General features: G+C 34.1%; 1 protein-coding gene and 2 non-coding genes across 4 annotated transcripts; 1 reads left to right on the top strand and 2 right to left on the bottom strand.

Moving 5' to 3' along the window:
* Nucleotides 1-1,318: 1,318 nt before the first annotated feature.
* Nucleotides 1,319-24,171, bottom strand: LOC117103206 (FYVE and coiled-coil domain-containing protein 1-like). Of its 2 annotated transcripts, XM_033243742.1 has the most exons (18): nt 24,079-24,171; nt 23,469-23,685; nt 22,266-22,385; nt 20,919-21,031; nt 20,500-20,606; nt 18,739-18,958; nt 14,948-17,506; nt 14,402-14,542; nt 13,366-13,437; nt 11,897-11,944; nt 11,064-11,182; nt 10,361-10,448; nt 8,585-8,709; nt 7,873-8,136; nt 6,792-6,953; nt 6,324-6,480; nt 5,757-5,920; nt 1,638-4,853 (listed from the first exon to the last, which is right to left on the bottom strand). In XM_033243742.1, the coding sequence occupies exons 2-18, from the start codon at nt 23,509-23,511 to the stop codon at nt 4,793-4,795; spliced, it is 4,563 nt and encodes a 1,520-aa protein (XP_033099633.1). In that variant the 5' UTR covers nt 23,512-23,685; nt 24,079-24,171; the 3' UTR covers nt 1,638-4,792. The 2 variants fall into 2 exon arrangements, with proteins under 2 accessions (XP_033099634.1, XP_033099633.1); XM_033243743.1 differs by lacking the exon at nt 13,366-13,437 and having other exon boundaries at nt 1,319-4,853.
* On the bottom strand, nt 21,413-21,552 carry LOC117103235. The gene has a single exon (XR_004444538.1). It is a non-coding gene; the product is annotated as a U4 spliceosomal RNA (small nuclear RNA).
* A 1,010-nt stretch (nt 24,172-25,181) lies between the features above and the next one.
* On the top strand, nt 25,182-25,253 carry Trnap-cgg. Its single transcript has one exon. It is a non-coding gene; the product is annotated as a tRNA-Pro (tRNA).
* The last annotated feature ends 1,925 nt before the right edge of the window (nt 25,254-27,178 follow it).

Genomic DNA, 27,178 nt, shown 5'->3' with positions numbered 1-27,178 from the left:
GGTTTGTATCAATGTTTTAATAAGTATATAAAACTACGTCACAAATACGTATGCAAAAATGCACATGGACACCACGCTGTTTTTGTGTTTTTCTTGAAATCTGTATGCCTGATCACCATCATCATACACAGTATAATAGATTCAAGTAAGATGTTTCAAATGATATAAAAATGTATGCAAATACAGGGGCGAATCCAGGATTTCAAAGAGTGGGGGGTTCAGAAAGTTCCGAAAAAATAAAATGTTGATTCTTAAATAGCCGGAAATGAGCTTTCCCCGACTTCTGAGGTGTCTAATGACCTTTTAAGTTCTCCTAAATTCAAGGTTTTCACTCTCTTGAAAACGGTCAGGTAAATTTATCTCATTCTTAGGCCTATACATATAGAGAGAAAAAAAGATATATTATGATATTCCAACAATATTGAGTAGTTGGATACGTAGTCTTCCTCCATAAATCGATAGCCCAGAAGAACACACTTTCGTACATAGGCCTAAATTATCACGACATTTAACCAAAAACAGTGTTAGTTGGGCTAAGATAAGTTTGTCTGATCTGCCAACCTATGTAGGTAGGCCTAGGTTAGCATGCCTTTTGTAAGCCAGGATCCATTAGTATTTTGTTACGGATCCGCCACTGTCGTGTAAACTTTACTAAATACGAATGAGGACAAACGAAAGTGCAATTTAAGTGGCTCATGTGCGTCAATTTACTTTTGTAATGCGTGGTTTAATCATAGTTTCATGTTGAAAATATACTATCAAAACATTTGTACTTCAGGTATGAAAACTTGAAAGTTTCAGTGTGGCTTTCAGTTGAAAATTATAACAAAGAAAACATTTTTTTTTTTCAATTTAATGTGTCTATGTCTTCGCATAACCCATAAATATATGGCAGCAAATTAAGGAATCTATAATAATGTCTGTAAATTAATTTAATAAATTTTAAAACTTTACGTGGTTCGGTTAAATGATGAGTAATTCGAAGTTGTTTTCATTTTTTGGCATTTTAAATTGATGTTGTGGGTGATAGTATCTGTTAATTGACTGCCACAAGAATCAAGTGGGTGGTTCTTCTCATACCCGTTATCCTTCGCGCGTATATAAAACGACGGACGAGATTTATTGGCTTCAGGTTCGATGTGTCGCGTCTGAGTGCTTGACAATGGTCATGGGCTAAAAAGTTGACGGAACGTTTAAAGACAATTTTAGAGAAAATAAATGAATAATAAGAGTCGATAGGTAGCCATTTTAGTCGGTAAATACAATATAAAAAAAACACAAAAAAGGCACTTTGGATATTACATATCTCTCTGTATGCTTATTTTACCTTTAATATTCCACTTTCAGTACTTCAGAGACTGAATGACGCCCTCTCGTGGTATGAACGTTTTGGTATGCATTCCCGAGAGCAATCATGTTACTATAATATTATTGTGGTGAAGCATGAAAAAAGGAGCTCTGTACCAGGTTCGATGGGTCGAATCGCGTCTAAGGGCTTGGCATATAATTGGCGTCGTGGGCTAAAAAAGTTTGCGGAACGTTTAAAGACAATTTTTAAGAAAATAAATGAAAATAAGAGTCGATAGGTAGCCATATCTTAGTCGGTAAATACACAATAAAAAAACATACAAAAGCACTTTGGATATTATATCTCTGTGTATTATTATTTCAGCTGAATGACGCCTTCTCGTGGTATGAAAGTTTCTGGTATGCATTCCAGAGAGCAATCATGTTGCTATACCTTGATATTTTATTGTAGTGAAGCATGATAAAAAGGAGCTACCTGCTACATGCCAATAATCATTGTCCAATGTGTAAACTAGGCAAGACAATATGCGAAATATGAATATTATATCTCATTCTTTACCTGTATAAATATTAATTACACATATCATTAATTATGTACAGTATATTTATGATATTCATTTTTGAAAAGCTAATACAGTATTCAAATTTTAGATTTTTTTTCAAATTTTATTAATAACTTCTGAATACCTGGATATCCGTAAATATCTATTTTAAGTTTAATAAAAGATGAATCAAGTCACTGAAGTAAAATCACCAACTGAAGGAAGAGGTTTATCAAATTGTTTATGAAACTTCATACAAGTTTTTTTCTAAATTATTATAATTCAAATAATAATAATAATAATTAATACCTATTGAATACTTTGCAAAGTGTTTAATGCAATTTAAATTTCTGGTACAATATAACATTGACCTAAAAAAAAATGGAAGACACAATGACAACATTAATTACAGACTGTATTGAAATAATTCCTAATTTATAATGTAGAGGTTTGTCTAATATGCAAAGATAGATTTAATTATAATTAAATAGTTAATCCCAATTGTTGGAATGGCCTAAAAGCTGTTTTTGAGCTTCTACTAAACATTAACCTAAATATAATGGCAAGGCTAATGACAAGATTAATAAAATATTGAAATATAATCTGTAACTGATAAGAAAGAGGTTTATCACAATACTCTTGTCCAATGCTGAAAAATTTAAATCAAAACATAACTATAATTAAATAACTAATCAAGATTGCTTGGATAGCCTTAAAGCTTGTTTTTGAGCATCCAGTAAAATATGACATTAAGCTAAAAAATAATGGACAAGTTTATGACAAAATTAATCGAATACTGAAATAAAAAATTGATAAGAAAGCGGTTTATCACTCTCCTCTTGTTAATTAGTAATAGGTCTCCCTCATACTCACCGGTCCCAAAAGTCTTTCATCTTTATTATTCTAATTGGAGACTTATACGTTCAGACTTGGATATAAGCCAGGCTTAGGTTAAGCCCGGCTCAAGGTTAAGCCCGGCTTAACTTTGCTGGGCGTTCAGACTAGCGGGATTAGCCATGCGCGAGCATTTGCATTAATGAACCGTAACCAAGAAACGAGCTTCAAAACATTGCGCTTGAAACGTATGCTCACTCACAGAACGCAGCGCTTAAAGCCCGGCTTAGAAAAGCTAAACCCGGTGGCACGCCAAGCCTAGTTACTATAGGAACACAACCCGGCTGGAGATAAGCCCCCTAGTTCAGACTGGCACGTGAAAAAACCTGGTGAGTTGAGCTGGGTTTATCCACCTAGTTTGAACTAGGCCTAAAGCTGCTAAGGACCATAGAAACCCCGATCCAAAAAGTGGTCTTTAATTGGAGGGTGACCTGTGTTTAATAAATCAAGAGATAACAATGGTGGATTGGCCTATCTTTCAATAGGCAACAAACTGATGTGCCTTTGGGGTATGGCACCATTTTGAGATGGGAAAAAATGATAGTTGAGATAAACAACACTGAACAAAATTACTCTGTAGTTGTGAGCCCTCCCACATTCCCCAGAGCCCCTTGTATAGATACTGGACTCATGGAAACTATAAGAGAAAATGGGGGAGCTGATGATGGGGGGGGGGGAGTGGGAGGTTGGTGATTAAGTCAGGGGCACTAGGTCGGAGATTTTAACTATTTGAGCATGATTGTTTTTGGCATTGTCATTGGGTGGGTGGGGGGAGAGTCACAGTCTGAACCTGGATAACAAAAAAATTAATTGAAGAGATAATCCTGACCGTTGCGATGGTATCCGACCAAATTATCGAAACCAAGTTTGCTGAAACTCAGTTTGCCAAGTCCATGGTCATTTTACCGAAACTCAGTTTGCCGAATCCATTTCACCGAACAGTATGACGTCACCGTCTTTCACAAGTATTCTTACTGTGCTTTTGAAAACATGATGGGTGGGTCAGGCAGGAGCCGTACTTATATATAAATTAAAAGGCAATGAACTGGTCCGAGGCCACAACGAGATCGTCAGACCAAAATTAATAATTTACCTATCAAAATAACATTATTTTAAACTCTCTCCGCAAGCTCTACCTGGGATTTTTAAGCCGGTAACCTGACCGAGGCTCTAGTGGGCCTCTTGCTTCAGGCCCTCTGTAGGACACCTTGTTGACAAATTTCTGGAGCCACCATTGACACGTGTGTATATTTTAGATACATATTATCATCACGTGTGTATATTTTAGATACATATTATCATCTTACTAAAACGTTATATATACTTTATTAATATGCTTTTATAAGACATTTTATCTGATAGACCTGTTTTTTCAATTATTTTTGCTGATAGCCGAATTGTTATCAACTTTGATTTACAGAACGCTATATGAATACAAAGTGATCGCATTGCGTTTGAATGACTTCTAAACAAATTCTCAATTGTTCAGATGCAGTCATGGTAAGAGAGTGATCCATCATGAATGTTATGCCGTTGTAAATTTTTCACTGCTTTTTATTGACTTTCGGCAAACTGAGTTTAAACCAATTGGGATCCGTGGTTTTGATTCAGGAAACAGGCATCAGGCAAACTGGCATTCGAAAAGTGGACTCGAGAATCTGGCATTTTGTCAAACTGGGGGTTGGCAATCTGGACTAAATCCGTTACGATATGGCACAACAGCAATTTACTAGCATTCTATTCATAAATGATTCTCAGGGACTTCTTTGATACTGTAGTATCCCGACGATATCTGCTGCTAATATGTTGCTTTCGGCAAACTGAGTTTAAACCAATTGGGATCTGTGGTTTTTGATTCAGCAAACAGACATTCAGGCAAACTGGCATTCTAAAAGTGGACTCGGGAATCTGGCATTTTGTCAAACTGGGTTTTGGCAATCTGGCCTAAATCTGTTATGATATGGCACAACAGCAATTTACTAGCATTCTATTCATAGATGATTCCCAGGGACTTCTTTGATACTGTAGTATCCTGACGATATCTACTGCTAATATGTTGCTTGCGTTGTTTTGGCTTGTAAGCGATACTTGACTAACTTGGCTGTAAATCTGAAAAAAAGTAAAACAAATTGTTAGCTTCAAATACAACATAACAAAAGTTTGAGCATTTTTGAAATTTGCCCTGGACTATAATTGGCATTGGTACCTAAGGGCTAAGTGACTTTAGTCACCCATTTTTTAGTATGACATTGACTGTTATTTTTAATACCATATTTCTTTATTTTTATATAATTCATGTTACTTTATACATAAAAAAATCTGTATTTATAATAAGACCACGCGAGTGAATTGGATTGGATTGGATATATTCAGTGTTAACACCAATGATAACCCATCAAAATCCAAAGAAGGATTATTTCCAGTGGGGTCGTTGGGCAGCACACCAGAAGACAATCCCCCTAATCTTTTCCAAAGAGTGTACTACGTTCTTCAACGTGCCACACAAGCCACAATACACACGGGACCAACAACTTAAACGTCTCATCCGAAAAATGGTATTGAAACCTTCATTTCAGCCCTCCAGTTGAAACACAAGGAAAGCAGTTTTGGGAATTGAACCAGTTAACCACCAGTTAAGTCGACTGAGCTAACCGCTGCTCTGTCTCTTTAATTGAACCAGGAGCCAAAACATCTCCACAGTTCAGTGCACACACACTGACTACACCAGTTAAGTCGACTGAGCTAACCGCTGCTCTGTCTCTTTAATTGAACCAGGAGCCGAAACATCTCCACAGTTCAGTGCACACACACTGACTACACCAGTTAAGTCGACTGAGCTAACCGCTGCTCTGTCTCATTATTTGAACCAGGAGCCGAAACATCTCCACAGTTCAGTGCACACACATCGACTACACCAGTTAAATCGACTGAGCTAACTGCTTCTCTCTCTTATCAACATAATGTTTAATTATATTTTTCAGTTTATCTAAGTGGCAGAAATAAAAGACTCACCTTGAAAAAGAGTTGTCAAAGACCAAAGTGTACAAGCCAGCCTGCTTGGTCGTCAACTCGCCTTGAATGGCTTCTCGATGTGCATTACAGCGACACAATGGTATCAGTTCTGTGACCTCACAGTCTTCTGCCGTACCACGATATAAAACAGCAAAACCAATACTCTAAAAATAAGTATAAATATAAACCACCACGTCAAATAAAAATGCATAATGTAGCTTTGAAAATATAACAACCAACATTCAACAAAGTGAATTGAACAGTTTCAATAAATGAAAATATTCTTCCCATTGCACAAATACAAAATGTTTTTCATTTCATAATACACCTAAATTAGATCTTTGTCATTTGATATTTTATGAAAAATAAAGTTAGGTCTACCTTTCTTCAGTATACACATAGTACACTAGTTATAGGCAGAGGGGAAGATGAACACTCCTATTTAAAAAAATCAAAAAATATCAACACTTGTATAGAACCTAGCTAGTTTTAGATATAGTGAGCCAGGCCAGCTGGGCTCCCTTGAATCCACCACTGCTCTCCCCAATATTTGCATTAACAAGCTACCTTTGGACTTGATGTGAACTCCCACCAGATGCTTACTCCTGGTTCTTCCACCATAATGGGGATTCCATGACCAACACCAGCATCGATGTCAAGTTCATTAAACTCATCAGAGTTCTCCTGAATTTGTTCTATTGTTCTGTTGTCCCAAATAATCAAACTGCAATAAATCAAGATATTCTTGATTTTAACATGTACAGATACATATCACACTTGTTTTCTATTGATTCAGATAGAGATAAATATAATTACAACCTACACAAAAAAAATTGACCTTTCTATCAATCAAGCCCAACAAGCCAAAATAGACGGGAAGTGGTACATGTAAGTCTTTGCACCTTTCCTCTGATACTCATAATTGAGTGGGAGCAAAATCGACACTACATAAACACAAACCACTGTAACTTGAATTGGTACTGCTATGCAAAACACATAAACTATACAGTTAAAATTATTTTATTTTTCCTGTACCTTTCTTCAGTAACTGTTCTTGAGCGCTCTTTTGGTTCTTCATCAACAACTCTGATCACACTGATCTCATCTTCACTAATAATTGAGAATTCGTCTCCTGAGGCCTTTGTAGGGGTGTCTGGTGACTTAGGCATTGTGGCATAATTGAACATATCTTGATCACTGAGAACAAAAAAGAGAGAAGTCAGAGTTTCAAATTGTAAAACTGTCAATCTTCTGCCACCCTCCTAATGCTTTCATTCTAGTGTTGTCACGACTAATTTCTCATTAATTTGTAAAGTATTCTTAATTCTTGTTTAATTTTTCGCTGGAACTTGCGGCCACACCACCGCTAGCGATAAATTATTCAGTAAATTGGGAAATTAGGAAACAAATCTCTTGCTCTTTAAATAGTGTTAAGGGTCTCAAGTTGGAAAAATCTACTTTGAGGAGATCGGTTAAAGGAGCTTACACATCTAATACTATATTACTTCAAGTGGTGGTGCCCATCGCCAGCTGAATTTTGGGAGACAATTGATAATATCATAGCAGTAAACATATGAACTTGCAGGAGATGGGTTAATTTTATGGGAGATTTTTGCTTACTCAAGGGAGTTCTGGAGGCTGTCCTGTGACTAGCAGGAGATTTGGGACCCCTGTAGTGTTGCAATCAACATAATTGCTGTTGCAATCAACATGGCAGCTTTTTATGACAGTTTTGCTATATATGTAGCAGCAGTCTCACACACCAGTCTTGCAATAGTCTCATGCAAGAATTTTGCAATTAATATAGCCGTCTCACATAAAGCCTTGCTTTCTATGAAGTCCCTTTTCTATACTAATGAAAATCAGTGGTAAATCTATGAATTTGAATAAGAGGAGGCCCAGGAACGGACTTCCACAGAGAGAGGGATCATCCACATCAGCCACACCATGGTTGGGGCTTAGGTGAGAAAAATTATGATTATGGCACCTCTATATGGCCAGATATTATACTCTAGACTTAAAATTGAATATAATTTTCTTTTTTTCTTTATTTTTTATATAATTTTGAAAATTGATTGATTGATTGATTGATTGATTACTATGAAAAGATACTTACCCTGTCATTGAACTTCCTCTAATTTCGCTCTCTGTTGGCGACTGCTCTTGGTGCAGGGGCAAGCTTGAGTAGTCAAGGCTGGTCCTGCTGTCTTCATATCTCATACTAGTCTCTAATCCACCATGTTTGTCATGTGGGTTGAATGTTTCTTCTTCTTCATCATCACTTTGGACCAATAAAGATGTGCTATTTGATGATGGCCCATCATTCACCTGGCTATGTTCATGTTTTATGTAACAGGGTTCACAAACACGAACCTTTTTGCTAGCAGGAATAAACATAATTTAATAAACTTTAAATTATATCACATATATCTATTTGAAATCATTGACATAGTATATTGACAAAATAACCCAACGTTTCATGCTATTTTTAGGAACAAAATAGATTTTTGGACTATTTTAATTAAAATACCTTTTTAAACAAATGTAATTAAATTCTAAATATTTAATATACATTTTAATGATTTGTAAACTTATAATTGCTGATCAGTCCTATATTTATACCTTTTTACTTTTATATTTAGTCACACAATTCAGCTGCAATGGACTGTTTTTGTTTGTTATTTTTTACTGAATAAATATACCCAAATATATGTTAATATATTTCATTAAATAAAAAATAATGATACTATGTACTAAAATACTACTGTATTACAATACTGTTTTACTACACAATTTTCTCGCTTATCATTTGTAAAGGAAAATCTTACTTGCTTGAGGATGACATCACAAAATTATTAGAACACTTGCTGCAAAAAATGCGCCCACAAAGTCTGCAATGATGACGTCGCACTGTCAGACCAAACTCTGTATCGCACTGCATACAATTCTTAACCTAAAAATATTTTTAAAAACATTAATTTCAACAACCATTATGGTAATTGATCCAGCAGAAGTGACAAAGGAAAATGTGGCCCTTCTGCCTATAGGTCATAGGCCGTTAAGCAATAGCTGTCTGTTGGTTGCCATGGAAACTGTCAACAGGCTCTGTCCACACAATAAATTGTTATGTCATATCACCTCCATATATGGGTATGATGATGATGACAACAACACATTTACTGTATAGGTCTGATAATTTCATATCACACCAGGTTTCCCAAGCTGTTAGAAGACACTTCTGGAGACCTGGTAAAAATGAGTTTTCTGAATGCATCTAATTATATTTTGCTATGCATTATAATACCCATTGTCACTGACTTCCGTTCAACAACAGATAATAAAGTAGTAAAAACATGCAAATATTATGAATTTTCTTACTCAGTGTTCTCTGCACATATTCGGTAATTGTAGTACAGTACTATTATTTGTACAGATTTATCTTCGATAAATTCTAATACACCTAAACTATAAATGCTCACATCTCTAGATCTACTTATCCTACAGTAGGTAAGTCATTCAAAAGACCAAATTAAAGCTTATAATTAATAATGTGATCTACCCAAATATAAACTCATTTTTTTATTTTCTAACCATAAGACTCATTTTGTGGTGAGACCTCACATATATTGGTCACATGAAACTTCATAGTGTGGGCATTTGCCAAAATTAAAAGTTTAATTATCGTTATCTTCAAACCCAATGAATATAGTTAACCAATACTGATTCCCATTCAAAATGTACACGTAGTCAAACTCATAATAGGCATTTTTTGTATTGACTACGCGGCCAGTCTACTACGAACTAATGGACTGTGACGGCAACGCCAAGACACTGTTCGCGTACTACACCAAGAGCTGTTTTCGTTTTGTTAAGGCGACTACGATGATGCAGCACACGTACGTAGGCCTACGGAGGGGAATTAGTCGAATATGGTTTTATTTCCAGGGAACAATGTTCCCTTGTTTTATATTTGAAAAAGGAAATATGAATAAAAACTCAAATACTGTATAACAAAATAAAAAGTTTCCAGAAAACACTGAGTGATGTTTCGCTGTTGGCTAGGATAGGCCTACGCTAGGCCTAGCCTAGGCCTAGGTGGTGTCAATAGAGTTGGGAACCGGGAGGAGAGGGGTGTCAGGCCTGCTCAGGCAATTTGCCAAATGCAATGATGATGTACAAGAAATAAATGTACGTAACAATTTTAAACAGAGGTATTTATATAGCAAGGCTTGATCCACGATACCATGGGCACAGATGCCCTAGCTAGCGGCCTACCCGAAATCCACCCTGACAAGGCTAGGCTAGCCTAGGCCTAAGCCTAAGAAGCCCCTTTTTTCACTATCCCCTGATTTACCTAATTTTCTGTTGTGACTATTCATTCCTCATTTATTGTATGTGTATAAATAGGCCTTCATAAAACATTTAATTACTCACTTGTTTTAATAATTAATTCGTTATTGAACGAACAATGCTCGATCGCAGATGCGATGAAAATTGCAATCCCCAACAAAAAAATTACCAGCAGTTTGCCAAAGAATCCAGTTATCTGATTGGTCAATATTAGGGTAAAAAGACAGAATAAATAACCAAATAAATAAACTTACATCCTTGTCTTCCAACCACCTCTCAGAGGCTTTCTGCTTGAACAAGTAGTCCAACTTCTCCGTCCTCTGCCACAATGTATCTTTCTCTCTTTAGAAAAAAAGAATTCTGATAAATCAAGATTTTCCAAACATGCCATGTCAAAAGGAAAAACTGTCACAGCAATGGATCAACATTAAATGCAGCCACACGATTACTCAGAAGAACATGAGAGGACAGGTATCGGCCACGGAAGATATTATTAAAGAGTCAATGCAAATCAGTATCAGGCAACCTACCCTCAACGGTGCATATGGGTACGAGCTACCAGCAGTACTGAAGGAGGTGTATATATAATGTATATTTAACTAGCCATAACTCAAACTTTCCTATATCCATAAGGTAACGAATAGGCATACTACTGGCTAAATATCCACTCACTTTATATGCTTTATGCTATGTCTACACTATCAAATTTTCTTTGACAAAAAACTGTTCTATGCCCATATGTAGTCATGATGTACCTATATATGGTCATGATGTGATGTTATTACATGTTTTAATGAAATTTTATGTGACAAATGTGATATGACCATATTTGGGTTTAATATGACATCATCATGCCACATATGGGAACAGGATACAAATTTGGAACATAAAAGTTTATAATGTGGACAGTCCTTAAAATATATTAGTAAATCAAAAAAACAAAAAAAGAAGTCAAACCTGAGTAACTTGACCAGCCTCTTCTTCAATTCTTTATTATCATTGGCGATCTGAGTAATCTGTGCTTCCAACTTTACTTCCCGGTCGGTTTTATCATCACGGAGCACTTCAAGATCATGCTGCAGCATACAGATCAGATGTGCTTATTATTTACAATTATAATAATAAATGATAATCAAAATGAAAATAATAATAATAGCAAAAAAACAACCATAATAATAATAATTAATAATAATAATAATATATTAATATTTATATTACGCCAAATGTAAAAGGTCTTAAAGTGCTGAAGATGAGGGGAAAAAAATGATCCTATATGTACACCTATATGTAATACTATCAAACACTGATTGTAAATTTCATAACCTTAAAAATTTATATTAATAAATTAGATTTATATAGCTCCTTACATTGAAAACAATCACAAAGTTCTTACTTAAATGTTACGGTAAGTGAAAAACTTAAATAATAATGAATTTTACTTTGCAAGTTTATTAGCTTTAGAAACAATAATATTATCTTAAAGTTACTGTACAATTAGTGGCGCATCTAACGGTATGCATGCATCAACAAAAATACTCACCTCTCCACCCCTGCAACCAGTCACTCCCCCTCCCACCTCAAATCACTTTATTGTGCAAGGTAGTGCCCCTCACCTAATCTTCAATCCCCCACTGAATCTTCACTGCCCATCACCGGCCCACCCTCCCCATTTCTAGAATCCTAGATACGCCACTGTGTACAATGTATATTTATATATTCAAAATAGTGGACATTTTAATACTGATGATAAAATTAACAAAAACCAAACGTCATAAAAGTTATAAACTTACACGCATCTTATCCTTACTAGATTTTTCTTCTTCCAGTAATTTACTCAACTATAATCAAAACAACAAAACTAGTATAAAACCATATTTTTCATATATTTATTTAATTTTGATGTTTAATTTATTTGTTTTATTTCCAAGCCCAAAGAAATGGTTATTGATTTCCATGCAATATACTAAAAGGAAACTAGAAATATCATAATTAATAATAATCCAGTGGAGAAGGTATCCAGTTAAAAGTACCTGGGTGTAAAATTTGATGACAAATTAAATTTCTTTGACCACATTGAATTTGTCAGAAAGAAATTAAATACTCACATGTATTGCCTTATGAAAATGAATCATTCAATGTTAATACTAAAATCATTACCATGTTCTATTCATCTGTGGTTTGTGGGGTGTGGAGCTACAGTATTTCTTAACAGGTTGGGGAGGTAATGCGTGTCAATGTGATAAAGAATTAATACACCGTTCGATCAAAAAAGTCAGTAGAATTACAAAGACACATCTGCATTCAATTGACTCTCTATATCATGATAGGGTGACAGCTATTCCGTCATATCCTGAATGATGAAAGTCATCCGCTTCATGATATGCTTCTTAGCTTTGTTAACCCTAGGAGTGGTCGTATTAGAGTACTGATTGCAAACACCAACAGATATCAATAAACTCATTTATCACTAAGGATATGAAATAGTTCAATGAAAATCATAAAAGGTAGATAATAAATAATATTAGTAACACAATAATAATAAAGGTGATGATAATAATGGTAATGATAAAAATAATAATAATTATTGTTATTAATAAAAAAATAAAAAAATAATAATAAATAACATATGGTATTCCTGTTGAGTAGTTTCTCCTTTTTAAATATTGTAACCCATTTTTTGTTCAAACATTTTTCATTATCTTTAATTATTGTACACCTCCTATAATTTTAAATATTTTTGTGCTTCTGTCATTGGATTTTTATGGAATTTTTATGTTGATACTTTTTATCCTTGATAAATTTTAACATGATTTTCTTTGAATTGTACTTTTTGGCAAGCTTTGTAATTTCTTCCTTTTTATTGGAGAGAATAAATTTTATCTTGTAGCTTGTATCTTGTATTTATCTTATTTATTTGCCCATGGGTTTCTAATCAAGATATTTGATTCTTTTGAGTATTACAGTACATACATTCAGATTTATGTTACCATTGATTTTTATTATCTATATTATTATATTGCACTAGCATGGGCAAATTATTTAAAGAATATTAAACATAATTTTGAAATCCATAGTTGAAAAATATTGTATACTATTAATTTTAAAGTTTACAGCATTCATTTTGAAAAGAACCCCCTCTTTAGTTTTCAAAAGTAATCTCGAAAAGAAGCCCATCCAAGGCTCCTAAAAAAAAAAGCCAAGAGCTCCTATTCAAGGTTTACTGTAGCACAAAATTAGCTAATTGAGTGGGGTTACTAACCTCTTCAGATTTGTTGACAGCAATTTCTAATTCCTGTTTACTACATACAAGATTGTGATTGGCAATGGTCAGCTATTAAATAAAAAATACATTTGATTCATTACCATGTCAAGTAATTGACTGTGTGCTAAAATGAACTCATGCGCTCTACAAATCCAACCATTATTATTATTATTAAATAACAACCCAATTCACACTATTTTAATTTGATACAATTTGATGGAGATACTATAGTATAAGGACCTGTCCAGACTATCAAATTTCATATGACAAAAACATGTGACATGCCTAAATATGGTCATGATGACATCACATCACGACCATATATAGGCACATCATAAAATATTAACAGCAGCAATAAAAATAATAAGAATATTGCTATTTTCTTTCCCATTTTTGAGAGTAGACCTATGAATTACAGAATGTACCTGTTTGATGCTTTACATGTCATAATTTGACTTTGTTATTTTAGCAATAACAAGACCCTCTGAAAAACCTGGTAGAAGCAATGAGGCTTAAGCTATCAAACCTTTTCCCTGTTGGACAGGCTAAATTCCATATTTGAACATAATATAATTTCCAGAACAGCTTAATATGGCCATGACAATGATGGGACTAAGGTGGTCTACACCCTTCATCTGTAAATGTCCCTCCCTCGGCCCCTGTCTACAGTATTATAAATTCCTAGATCAGCCACTGATTGCCACACTACAACTGCTTTTAACTACCATAAAATACAATGTTATTATAAATGGTCCTGCAACCTCATTTTGCATTATAATAAACAGATCATCAGAGAAATCAGGAGCAGATGCAGAGAAAAATCTGGGTAGGGGCATGCGACATCTTTGACATACTATAATAATTCTTGACCACAACCCTTTGTATACGGAATTTAAATAAAAAATTAACATGGTTTGGAGTACAAGGCTACCCTCTTTCTCCTTTCTTTTCTTTTGTTCTCTCTTATTTTTCTCTTTTTGGAGTAGTGGCTGTACTCATGGCCCCCTGGAGATAATTTATTATATTAACTTGCCTCTTCTGCCTGTTTAAGTCTTCCTTCTTCCAGCTGTCTCCTAACAGTTTCCAAATTAGTCTCCAGATCAACGACGTGTATTTCCTGCTCCTGTGCCTTCTCTTTCAACCTTGTTATCAGCTCTTCTTGTTCTTTGCATTCCTAAAAATAAGTTTGTAAATATTAGCTACACATCACAATATTAAATATCAAAATAATATAAATATAGTAATAATAATAATAATATTAACAATAATATAACTATAAAATTACTGTATATCATTATCAATAATAATATTAATAATAATAATAATAATAATACAAACAATAATATTAATAAAAATGATAATAATATTATCAATAATAATAATATTAATATTAATAAAAAAAAATCAGACATTCAATTCAAAATCATTCAAAATAAACTGAAAATGAAGTTGATGCATTCTCTTTAAAAATTATTCATTATTTTGACTTACAGGGTATCTAAATGTTAATACAATATTAAGTAACAATTAACACAATAGCAAATAGTATAATATATTTGTCTGTAAACTTATTTTATACCTTCAAGGAATCTTCATATTTCATTACATCTGTGCTGGCTTGGAATCTCATTGCACTCAGCTGCTCCTTGGTACTATCCAGTTCCATTACCAAACTGGCACACTCAGCTGTTTTCTCCTCAAGTTGCTTCCTGACATCATCTAAGGATGCTTTCACCTCTATATTCTCTTGACTAAAGAATTCAAGACTGTCATGTAATCCTTTGATTTCAACTGTGTTCTCTTCGAGAGTTTTGTTGTCATTGGTAGCAGAGTCACTCCACTTCTTAAGAGCTTCTTCGTTCTCGGTTTTTGCTGATTCTAATAGTTCTGTAAGATCTGAAACCTTGATATTTAAAGCATCATTTTTATCTTTAATCTCAGTTCGCTCCTTGATTAACATCTCAGATTTCTCAAATAATTGTTTACTTTCTCTCTCAGATTTTTCTTTCAATTCGATTAAATCTCTCTCCAACGTTGCTTTTTCATTTAATAAGGCAACTGTTTCCACATCCATCTTTTCTTTTTCCTCACTGAGTGAAATAAACTGAGCCTGTAACATGTCAAACTGTTCTCGGAGGAAAGCCAATTTATCTTCATGCTCCTTCTGTAAGGTTTCCTTGCAGATTTCGAACTTGCCTTGTTCTCCAACTCTGTCTTCTTGAACTTGAATAACCTCCTCTAAGGTTGTTTGTATCTCTCTGGTAGTAGCTGATTCCTTCTCCAGCGATTTCTCCATTGCATCCAAGCTCCTTTCCAATTCTTCTTTCTCCTGCATTAGGCTTTGGACCTTCTCTCTTAAGGCAGCAATTGATTGTTCTCCATTTAGTGATTTCTGAACCAACTCTTGTTTTTCAGCTTCAATTGTACTCAACATTTCTGCAAGAGCTTGCAACTCCACCTCAGTCTTTTGCTCAGCTTCCTTCTGCTCAAGAACTTCTTTATCCTTTTCTTGAAGATGGCAGGAGAGAGCTGCTTCTTTTTTGAACAAGTTTTCACAGTCATTCTTGAGAATGATGTTTTCTGTTTGCAACTTGGTCAACTCTTCTTCTTGAAGACAATTTTTCTTCTTTTGTTCTTTAATGGTGTCAATTGACTTTGAAATCTCAAATTCAAGAGCATTAATATTCTTTTTAAGTTCCTTATTTTCATCTAATAAATTTTCAACCTCAAAATTTCTGTCCTGTACAAGTTTTTCAAAGTGTGAACGTTGGGATTTTTCAACTAAAATGGCATCATTACTGGCCTGCAGATTCTCTTTTAGTGTCTTCTTCTCCATCACAATACTATGTAATCGCTCCTGAATGCCTGATGATTCTCTTCCATTATCTGTTGCATCCCTGTTATCGTCTTCAGACTTCTGCAACATTTCTTCTTCAGTGTTTGAGCAATCTATCTGACTGAAGATTGTTTTTAGATTTAAAAGTTGCTCTTTTAACTCCTGAACTTGGATCTCTGTTTGGATGACCTTGCCAGCTAAATCTCCCTTTGAAGATTCTAGCTCAAATTTTTCATCTACCAGTTTTTGTTTTTCCTGCTTTAGACTCTCAAAATCTTTAGACAACAAACTTATATTATGCTCATTATTACTCAGTGAATTCTTTGTATCTTTAAGTTCGCTTTCCAATTCCCTTTTACGCAATTCCATTTTCATTAAAGTTTGATTCAGTTCTTCAACTTTAGATAGTTCTGTATTTTTTTCAGCTTGATACTTGTGAGATTCTTCTAATTGTTTTTTGTAACTTTCTTCTAATTCATTTACTTTTGCATTTAATTCGGATATTTTTCCAGATGACTGCTCTTGATTATCTTTTAGACTTCCCTCAAGTAGCTCAATTTTTCGAATTAGTTCTTCTTTTATACCTTTCAAATTTAAGTTTTCTGTTTCCACATCATTCAATCTTGATAGAAGTTCATGTACTTTAGAAGCTGAATCATAATGACTAGAAGCTTTAACATTCTTTTCGTCAACCATACCTTCCATTTTTAATAACAATTCCATGTTTTTTGACTCAAAATTTGCAAGTTTTGATTCAAGATCTTGAATAAGCTCATCTTTTTTCAATATCACAAGATTTGAACTTTCCTGTTCATTTGTAAAACTAGTCACCTGCAACCTAAGACTTCCTACAATGGTCTCCTGCTCAGCGATTCTTGATTGCAATTCAAGCTCAGTTTTAGACAGGAATTTTTCACGACTTTCATGCTGCTTATTTAAACACTCAATCCTGTCACACAAATCTGTTTTCATCTGTTCAGAATCTTTCAACTTTGCCTGAAACTCATCATCCATTTTAGCAATTTGTTCATTTTTCTTCTGACATTCTATCTCAGACTTCTCTAGCTTGTACAATGTATCTTGTTTGAAGCGTTCTGCTTCCTCCTGAAACCTGCTTAACCTCTCCTCTGTTTCCAAAGCAAGTTTATGTAAATCTTCATTCTCAGTTTCCATGGAAGTAATTTGTCGTCGGAGTTGCCTGTTAAGCTCCTCACACTCTTGAAAATCTTTATAGATTTGGGAATAATGTTCATCTTTGATCTCTTCTTCTGGAACACTTGTGCTCAAAATTTCATTTGTAGCCTGAAAGAGTTCAATATTGCGTGTTTACTAATACAAGGTTAATAAGCTTTCATGTAAGAAAAACAACAAAAACAACCCCAGAATCTATTATATTTTTTGCAGACATTACAATAAACAGGTACATTACTTTTTTTCTTCATTTGGCATTACATTAAAAAAAAAAAATTTAATTAATATTATTAAAAATTTGTTTCAAATTTTGGGGTGGAAGACAGGAAACATTAATTATAAGGGCTTCTTATTTTCATTATCATTATTAAATCCTAAATTTCAACATTATTAAATCTTAAATTTTAATAGAGATGTGGTTAAACTCTATTATAATGAATGTATTGCTCATTGGTTGGTTTTAGTGAAGCCACTGATGTCATGTTGGAAAACCCAAAAACGTTGCAAATACATTATCACTGGGCACAACTTTTGAACTGGTGTGACAATAACCAACAATACAACATCGCTTGACAGGCGTTTTTTGTGGTTACAGGATATGAAAAAATAATTTTATAAAATATTAACTTAGTATTGCAAGAATCTAAATTTTTATCAATAATTTAGACTTGACTAGACATCTGATAATGATACAGTCTCTATTCAATATTTTTTTCTGTGACTGTCTTTGTCTTCTTGCCTTGCATTTTCTGAGTTCCAGACAATGATCTAGGCTTTTATGTGTTTCCTTTATTTGACTCATTTGTACTCTATCTGCAAAAGTGATTTTATATATGTACGTTACTTGGGCTTTTGCATATTTATTTATTTATTTATTTCAACAATATTTTACGAGGGTGGTCCATCCATCCGGAGATGATCATTAGGGACCCTCAATACATAACACAAGTAACAAAGGAAATATAAATAGAAAACAAAGAAATTAAAATGAAAAAAAAAAAAAAAATAAATAAAAAATAAATAAATAAATTTTTTTTTTTAATAAATAAAAAATTTTAAAAAATAAAATAACTAAGTAACAAAGGAAAAGAAATTATTACATAAAACTATATTATATAAATAAAAATTTAAATTAAAATCAAATTGACTATAAAATAATTAAAAGCAGAATAAAATAAAAAGGCACAAAAAAAGCAAAAAATAACAAAGTTAAAAATAAAATTTAAAAAAAAAAATTATATGCCATATGGATATGGCATTGATGGCCACAGTTTTTTTCTGTACAATAATTGGCCAATGAGCAATCCAGCCACAGCAATAATGATCAATGGGTTAAAGCAAACCTGTGAGCTGAGACTGTTCATACTGGTGGTTCTACTTGGTGGTTGCCACAAATGCAAACCATGACTAAAGTTTTTCCTTGCAAAAGTCGGCCAGACTGCATCAAGGTCGTTGCCAGTTGGGCTCAAATCAAACTGAACACCATTCAAATCATAAAGATCATTGATCAATATTGAGGTGAGCTGCGGCTTCGAGAGAAATGATTTTGGGGAGTACCAATCACTTTTAAAAGAAAAAATAATAATTATAAATACAATATATAGTCTTGAACAGCTAAAATGAACAATAATAAAATGAGTCTGTAAATAACATTTAATAGTTAATTAACAACAATCAGTATTAATCCATAGCCTGCCAGTCAAAGTAGACTATTTATAGAACACATATGATGTTTTTATATCAAATTAAATACAAAATCATCATATTATGTGTTTGTACTAACAAAATTTAATACAAAATCTTTATGTGTTCTGTATTACATTAGTTTACATAGGTTTTTTCAACTTGATTAATTCAATTTTTTATTTTTGAATAAAGGAGAAAATGAACTTAATTTGTAGTGATGGATGTTACAAGCCCGCATATAAAAGAATTCTTATTCTTGGGCTGTACATTGGCCACAAGATGGACAAGAAAATTTGACATGACTTGAAGAAGATCTACCTCCCTCTTTCTGATTTTCCTAATTCATCTTTTTGGTAAAAGATTTCTTGCTCTTTTGTGTTAGTAGCTGTGAGCACTAGAATATGCCATGCCATACAGTAATAATAATCATTATAAGTCTATTGTGATGTCATCATTGTAACTCTAATGTTATCTTTCTATCCCAAACCATGCACTTTCCATTGGGGCCCTTAACACAACACAACTAGGCCATCGGATCAAAAACTTATAAGATGTAATAATTTGCCTATCCAAATACCGCTATTTTAACTGCCAATCCCTAATATTGTGGTCTAAAAGCACATTTAGGACCATTCTAAGCCATAAAAACTCTCCCTGTGAATCCTACAAGGGAGTTTTTATTCCAGGCCAATTGACCGGATGCGTTGTCTGCCCCTTGGTTCGGACCCTCTGTCAGACATGTCTGACCATTGTTGGCAAATTTCTGGCACCACCGCTGGCTAATACACCAAGTTGATTAAATATATTTACAGTAGCAAACATTAAAAAGAGGGTGATTAATAGTAGAATTGTAATTAATATAGTTGATATTCATACACTAAAGGAATTAACTGGGTTAAATTAAAGCATGAAATACATTCCTTTGAGACCTGCAGGCATTTGAAGTGGTTGGCGCACCGGTTGTGGCTTGGACTCCCAACCTTGAGGTCGGGGGTTCGAAACTCTCGCTGTGCAAGTCGCTGGTGTCCTTGGGCAAGGCACTTTATCTACGGTTGCCTCTCTCCACCCATTGTTCTAACCTGGTTGGGATCAATAATTATTTTGTTGTTATGAAGTGTTTTGTTTGAGGACACAATTGAATTTCGTTTAGTGTTTCAATGTGATCCATATGTGTTTGATCCAATGACCGGGGTAATAATGTGAAGCGCTTAGAGGCTTTGTTAAGGCATTAAGCGCTATATAAGAACGACATATTATTATTATTATTATTTGGCAATTTTGTTCATGCATTAATGTAACCTTTATATAACAATTTCCATCTAGTGTATAAAAGGTAACAATACTAATTGCACTGGCAATTTTTTGCGAAGAGATCTTGATGGTCCATTGACTGATTGTACATTTTAAACCATTATTACCTGGTAACTTTCCTATTGGTAAAACATTGTTGAAGAGTGTCCGCTAACCGTTGGTGAACCAAACTGTAGCGAATAAAAGCACGCCCTCTACCAAGTGATGTCCGAACCTGTATCACAAATAGGAAACACAATATATAAGAGTTTGCATATTAATTCTGATGAACTTAAAATTGTCATAATCGCTCCACAAACTCTTCTATGCATGGTACATAGGCTACTTAAACAGTAATTATCATTAGATGAAATAGCAGAGAATCTCAGATTTGTTTTCATATAAAAAATTGCAACTTTGGCAGTTAAAATAAAGACCTGAATTAAAACAGGAAGTAGTATTCATCTTCAAAATTCAGAGAGCTTCAAATTCCTCTATTGCTACTCAAATTTGTCAAAAAAATTACTAAACAAAACATTATTCTTGCCTCTGACATCCCTTTGACAAACTTGATGCCATCGTTAAACCCTTTGGTCCTGTTAAGGCAGTTAACAAAATAATCCCAATATTCTTTCTTCGGCCCGATCAAAGAATAGCGAACTGAAATAAAAGAGAATAAAAATAAAGGATATATAAGAATATAAGAATCACTTTTAATATCAATTAAATTTAAAAACAAAGCAATCAAAATAATATCATTATTCTTACATTATACAGACCATCAAATTGAAAGAAAAAAATAATACAATAATTAAGTCTCATGCCTCCACTCTCGCAACCCGACAAGAATCTCCCGAAGAATAACCTATCTGCAGCAAATCCATTAAATCTGCATTTTTTTTACTATCGGACTACCCCTTTATTATCATTTGTCTCACAGAAGTGAGTGTAGATTGGTATCACCGTAAGTAAGGAAAACTACACTGTAGTACACAACTTCATAATTGACCATCAGTTCTACTTTTACCATTTTTGTTATGGGCTCCGTAGAGACCATTAAAAATTGCATCAGTGATGATATTTCACATCTCCTGTGCGGGGTATTGGGATAAGTTTTCAACTAGCAATAATCACGCCTCGGATAAACCTCATTGGCTATGATATCGCCTCTGCGCAAAGATACTTTCAACTATTCTAAAATCCTTTATGTAGTACACTACTTTTAACAACGAACAGGTGTTCTATTTTGCAAGCTAGTTTTCGTCTACACTATTTCATAAACATTGGTACTAAAATGTATCTATTTTTATATTATTACTTACCAAACCAGTACAAATGATATAAATATTTACAAAATATAAATAAATGACAATCATTTGACGAAATAAAGGTTTCCCAAGGCTTATTAATATTCATTAGGTATTTTGCCAATAGAGGGCGCTATGACGATTTCTTAAAAAACCAGACTGTAATACAGTACTACACATTTAAGTACACTTAAAATACAATACAGTTAAACAGTTTTACCATCAGCTTGCTAATATTCATTTAGAATTTTAGGAGTGTCTGTTAGATATCTAGGATAATAATTAATTAGAATATCATTTTTTATATTAATGCTTTTTTTTTTTTTTTTTTAAATCAGCTGTACATTACTGTACTGTGGTATTTTGTATAAGCATACCTGTCTTGTACAGTACTGTACATTCTTATGTTAAGCTCTAAACAGACTTGGGTGGAATACTCAAACCACCGCCCCTCCCCCCCACAAGGAGAAAAAAAACAATCATTTGCATTCAGTCTGGAAATTTGGTGAGAAAATATAACACTTCAAATAAGTTGAAACTCAGACCCGCACACATCACTGGATGTAGAATAATCTGTTAGAACTCACTTTTGAATTCGCCTTGCATAAGATATTCCAGACGTGAACAGAACTTGTGTAATGTCACAGAATCATCAGTGACTGGATACTTATATTCATCAAATTCCTTCTTTAATTCTTTAGCACAACCTGAAATTGATAAAGGAAAGTAACAGTAAATTAATGATCCTAGTTAATTAACTACAAAATTCAGGTTGGGCATGCATTATTTACTGTGTATTTGAAGCCATGTTGTACACAACACCAATGATATTAATGTGTGTTTTACAGCGTATTAACATCATTAGGCCTACACTCCTCTCCTGCCGTGGTGTACGTGGCCTTCACAGTACACAAAATACTGTACTGTAGACACCCTTCCCCCTACCCCCATCATAGAAAAAAACACAAAACGTTCTTATAACGTTGGCAAACATTGTGGTTTGGTATATCCCAAAATAACATTCACAAAACGTTGCAGGAACGTTCAGTTATGACGTTGGGAAATTACATAATTAAGTACTTTATTACCAAAACTGTAACGTTATTATAATGTTCTTATAACATAGTATTGTTACCTGGGCCTGTATCTGTACATTTGTTATGGCATTAGAAATACTGTAAAATTTAATTAAACTATTGTCTTTGTGGAAGGCCAACCTAGAAATTGTATAAATAATTAAAAGTTCATCCATCAAATGCACTTTTAGTGTTATAAGCTAAAAATAATGAAATTAAATATTTCAATTGCTAACTTTGCATCATAAGTAACTTTAATTGCAAATAATAAAAAGAAAATGTGTTCTTCTGTAATTAAAAGATATAAAATCATTACCAAAATCATTACATCCATTGGTTAGTAATAATTGGATTGTGGAAAAAAACTGCAAATCTTTCTTCTTTTTTTTAAAACTTTTTAAATGAGCAAGTTTCACTGATTTTGTTATGGATTAACTAGATCTTACTAAAGACTAAGATCTTACTAAGTATAAAATGTTTTTTTTTTTCCTGATAACTGTTTACATTTTCACTAATTCCAAGGTTTCCAGAAATGTTTCAATTGATTGTTTGCCTGGTTAGTCAAGTTTGATTTCCATTTTTTAAAATCTTTAACAACAATATAGTATTTTCCTTTAATGCAAATATTTTGCCACATTTAGGGCCTAGGCCTACAATAACTTGTCTTCATTAAAAAAAAAAAAAAATTTTATTTAAAAAAAATGTATTTCATACTTTGTAGATCTTGCACAACTTTTGGTATTGTTTCCTGTTCCATGTCTGTGTTCCTCCGTCATTCAAATAATAAAATGGCTCAATGTACACTCAGCCTCCAAGACCAAGATTTCCGCTAAATATTTGCAGACATACCTGCCACTTTATCTATAGCAGACTAGATGATAGAGAAAGTGGGCCAGGCCTCTTCTCTAGGTAGTTAGGCCTAGTAGTAAGTCTATGAAGAGGAAAGAAAGAGAATAAGTAGTTATAATTATTTATATAACACAATGGAAACGAGTAAGCTATTATATAGTAATTAATGTTTTACTTAGCCCATAGTCCTAGGCCTATATAGAAACACTATCAGATACACTAAATGTACGCTAGAGTATCTAGGAGGAGGCCTAGGCTAGTGATCCTCACTCTCAGTCGTCAGGCTGCCTGTATGTATGTAGTACTAGGCCTAGGCCTATGTGTATGCTTTCAACTGCAACTTTCAACGAACGAGCAGTTTGTAAGTCTAAAGTCTAAGCCTAGTAGGCTGGACTACAAATTACGTTACAACTTCAACAATCTATTAGTCACCTGATTAAAAAAAAAACTACTAAAGTATGTATTTAATATTTACGTGTTTCAGCAATTTATTTGTTTGAAAAATCTGATTGTTATTAATTCACGCGATGTAAATAAACATCATCTGTTGTATTTTAGTGGGGTGTCATGTGACATCTTTTGTATGATGAGCGCCACCAATGCTATTATATTTTTTTCATTTTCATGTACTGTATTTTTAACTTTATATTCACGTCCCCCACATATCTTTAAGGCGGGGTGGGAGTTGGTCCCCCTCATGTTTCGTCCGTAATGAAAGTTCCTGTGTCAAGAAAATTCATGAAAATTGTTGAACTGTCAGGAAAAATTTGGTCCGGGGCAAAAATCGGTTCGGCGGATTGATGGCCTCATAATTACTTGCCAAAATGAAGTCCACATAAGCCAAAATGAAGTCCACATAAGCCAAAATCAGTCCGCCGGACCGATTTTTTTGCTGCACAGCACACTTGGACGTGCATACGCTACCTAGCCAATCACAATGATGTCTCTAGCTGAAGCCTGAATTTGCATACATCACCTTATATAAGAGTTTAAGTTCGGAATGATCAGCACAGTATTTTGGTTTAGTTGATAGTAGAGCCTTCATGGTTAGTGAACATTGGAATAACAATAAGGGAAGACTAAGCTATGTACACTGATATATACCTGTCTCTTATACACATCTAGATGTGTATAAGAGACAGATATTCACGTCCCCCACATATCTTTAAGGCGGGGTGGGAGTTGGTCCCCCTCATGTTTCGTCCGTAATGAAAGTTCCTGTGTCAAGAAAATTCATGAAAATTGTTGAACTGTCAGGAAAAATTTGGTCCGGGGCAAAAATCGGTTCGGCGGATTGATGGCCTCATAATTACTTGCCAAAATGAAGTCCACATAAGCCAAAATGAAGTCCACATAAGCCAAAATCAGTCCGCCGGACCGATTTTTTTGCTGCACAGCACACTTGGACGTGCATACGCTACCTAGCCTGTCTCTTATACACATCTAGATGTGTATAAGAGACAGTTATTATAATGTTCTTATAATGATGATGTTAATGATGTGATTATTCGTTGCGTATTACGTAATTCCTTGAGAAAGAATGTGTCTTTGTGGAAAATCCAAAGGTGTATACACCTGGCCCTCATAGCTTAGTTGGTAGAGTATCCGAACGGTATCGGAAGGTCTTGTGTTCGAATCCCAATGGGGGCATAGGTTTTTCTCACATATTTATTATGTATATAAAATAAGTGAATGAATGTATATGTGGATAATTATGATTTACAACATGCTTACATGTCTTACATCTACTTCTATTACACCTAGTCATGCCTACATTATCTGCTGGATGTATTGCTTTCAATCTTGACTTAACTAACTGGTCCTTCAAGCTACGATCACGTTTATAAGAAATCATGGGAGGCTCCTTAAAAATGTCTTTGGTGGCTGGGTCTGATTCCAAAATATAATGATTGTCTGTTATAATCTTAGCAATCTTCTTAGAGGTAGGATGGTAAGTTAAAACCAGAGGCGTGCGTTGTGTGGTGATTCAATGCTTCCTCATGAGTAACAGTATGCACTTTCTCCAATGATTTACTAATGATGTCAGTGGGATATCCGCATTGATTGAAGAATTCAGCCATTTCTTGGGTTTTTGATTTAAAGTCCTCGTCATTACTACATATCTTTCTGAGTCTCAGAAATTGTGAATATGGTATGGCCTGTTTGCACGATGGTGGATGCGAAGAAGCGTAATTGAGGTAAGTATGAGCATCCGTAGATTTATAATGCACTGATGAAGTGAGCCGTAATTCCTCAATAGATAATTTAATATCTAAGAAAGCCATCGAATTTGAGGAAATTTCATAAGTGAAGTCAATAGCTGGATGAAAATTGTTAGCGAAATTAATAAATTCATGTAATTCTTCAATGCTCCCACTGGTAGCCCCTATGCAGTCATCAATATAACGTTTAAATAGTTCGGGTTTAGGTCCTTTGAATTGTGCCAAGATTTGGTGTTCGAGATGACCCATGAAGAGACAGGCAAACGATGGTGCCATTTTGCTACCCATGCTAACTCCAGACATTTGGCGATAATATTTATGGTTAAAGGTAAATGCTGTAGTACACAAGACCAGTTCTGAAAGTCGAATTATAGTGTCCACTGAGCATATACGGGTTTGTTACCGTCTTTCTCCAAAAAATATCTAGGTGCGACTAAACCATCGTTGATAGGTATAGATGTATATAAAGATTTAACGTCCATAGTAAATAATTATATATCCTCCAGCGTTTTTAAATTCGAAGTTTTCAAACATTTTAACGGCTTCATTAGTGTCCTTAATATATGTGGGTAATTTCTGAACAATAGGTTGCAAAACACTGTCCACGAATTCGCTAATGACAACAGTAGGACTATTACACGCCGACACAATAGGTCTTCCAGGGTTATCAGGTTTATGAATCTTAGGTAACATATACCAATTTGGACAGGTAGCATCGGTGTTGATTAAACTGTTAGCTGTAGCGGGAAGTTGATTATTCCTAATTAAAGATTTGATAGTCTGTTTTACAGTTGCTATATCACTAGAAGTCGGATCACCTGGAAGTGGTAGATAAGTAGCTTGATTAGATAATTGACGTTCTCCCTCTGAAATATACAAATCTCTTCTCCAAACAACTGTAGCTCCACCTTTATCTGCTCGCTTAATAACATAATCGTGATTATTTCTCAAAGTTCGTAGCGCCAACAACTCTCTAGTAGATATATTACGTGATTTGATCCGATGTTTCATATTAAATTGTCCAATATCATGTCTGCATTTCTGGATATACAAATCCAAAGAATTAAATTTACCAGGAGCAGGAGTCCAATTAGATTTTTTTCGATTGAGTTGTTGGAATTCATCCTTGTTGAGTGTTGTGGAACTCTTATCACGAAACTCTGCTTTAAGTCTTAGGCGTCTATAATATTGTTCCAGATCAGATTTGACATTAAATTCATCAATACATTTCTGTTGAGGTATGAATGACAGACCTTTAGATAAAACTGACCTCTCATCATCCGTTAGAAGTAAATCTTCGGGAATGGTAACCACAAGTTTGGATGTGTCAACATTTCTCTGAGTAGATGCAGT

This window comes from Anneissia japonica, unplaced genomic scaffold (assembly GCF_011630105.1).
Source record: "Anneissia japonica isolate Jap-2015-1 unplaced genomic scaffold, ASM1163010v1 scaffold2652_len1590060_cov184, whole genome shotgun sequence".
NCBI lineage: Eukaryota > Metazoa > Echinodermata > Crinoidea > Comatulida > Comatulidae > Anneissia > Anneissia japonica.
Note: the sequence above shows the minus strand (reverse complement) of the source record. Positions and strands in the feature narration are given on the sequence as shown.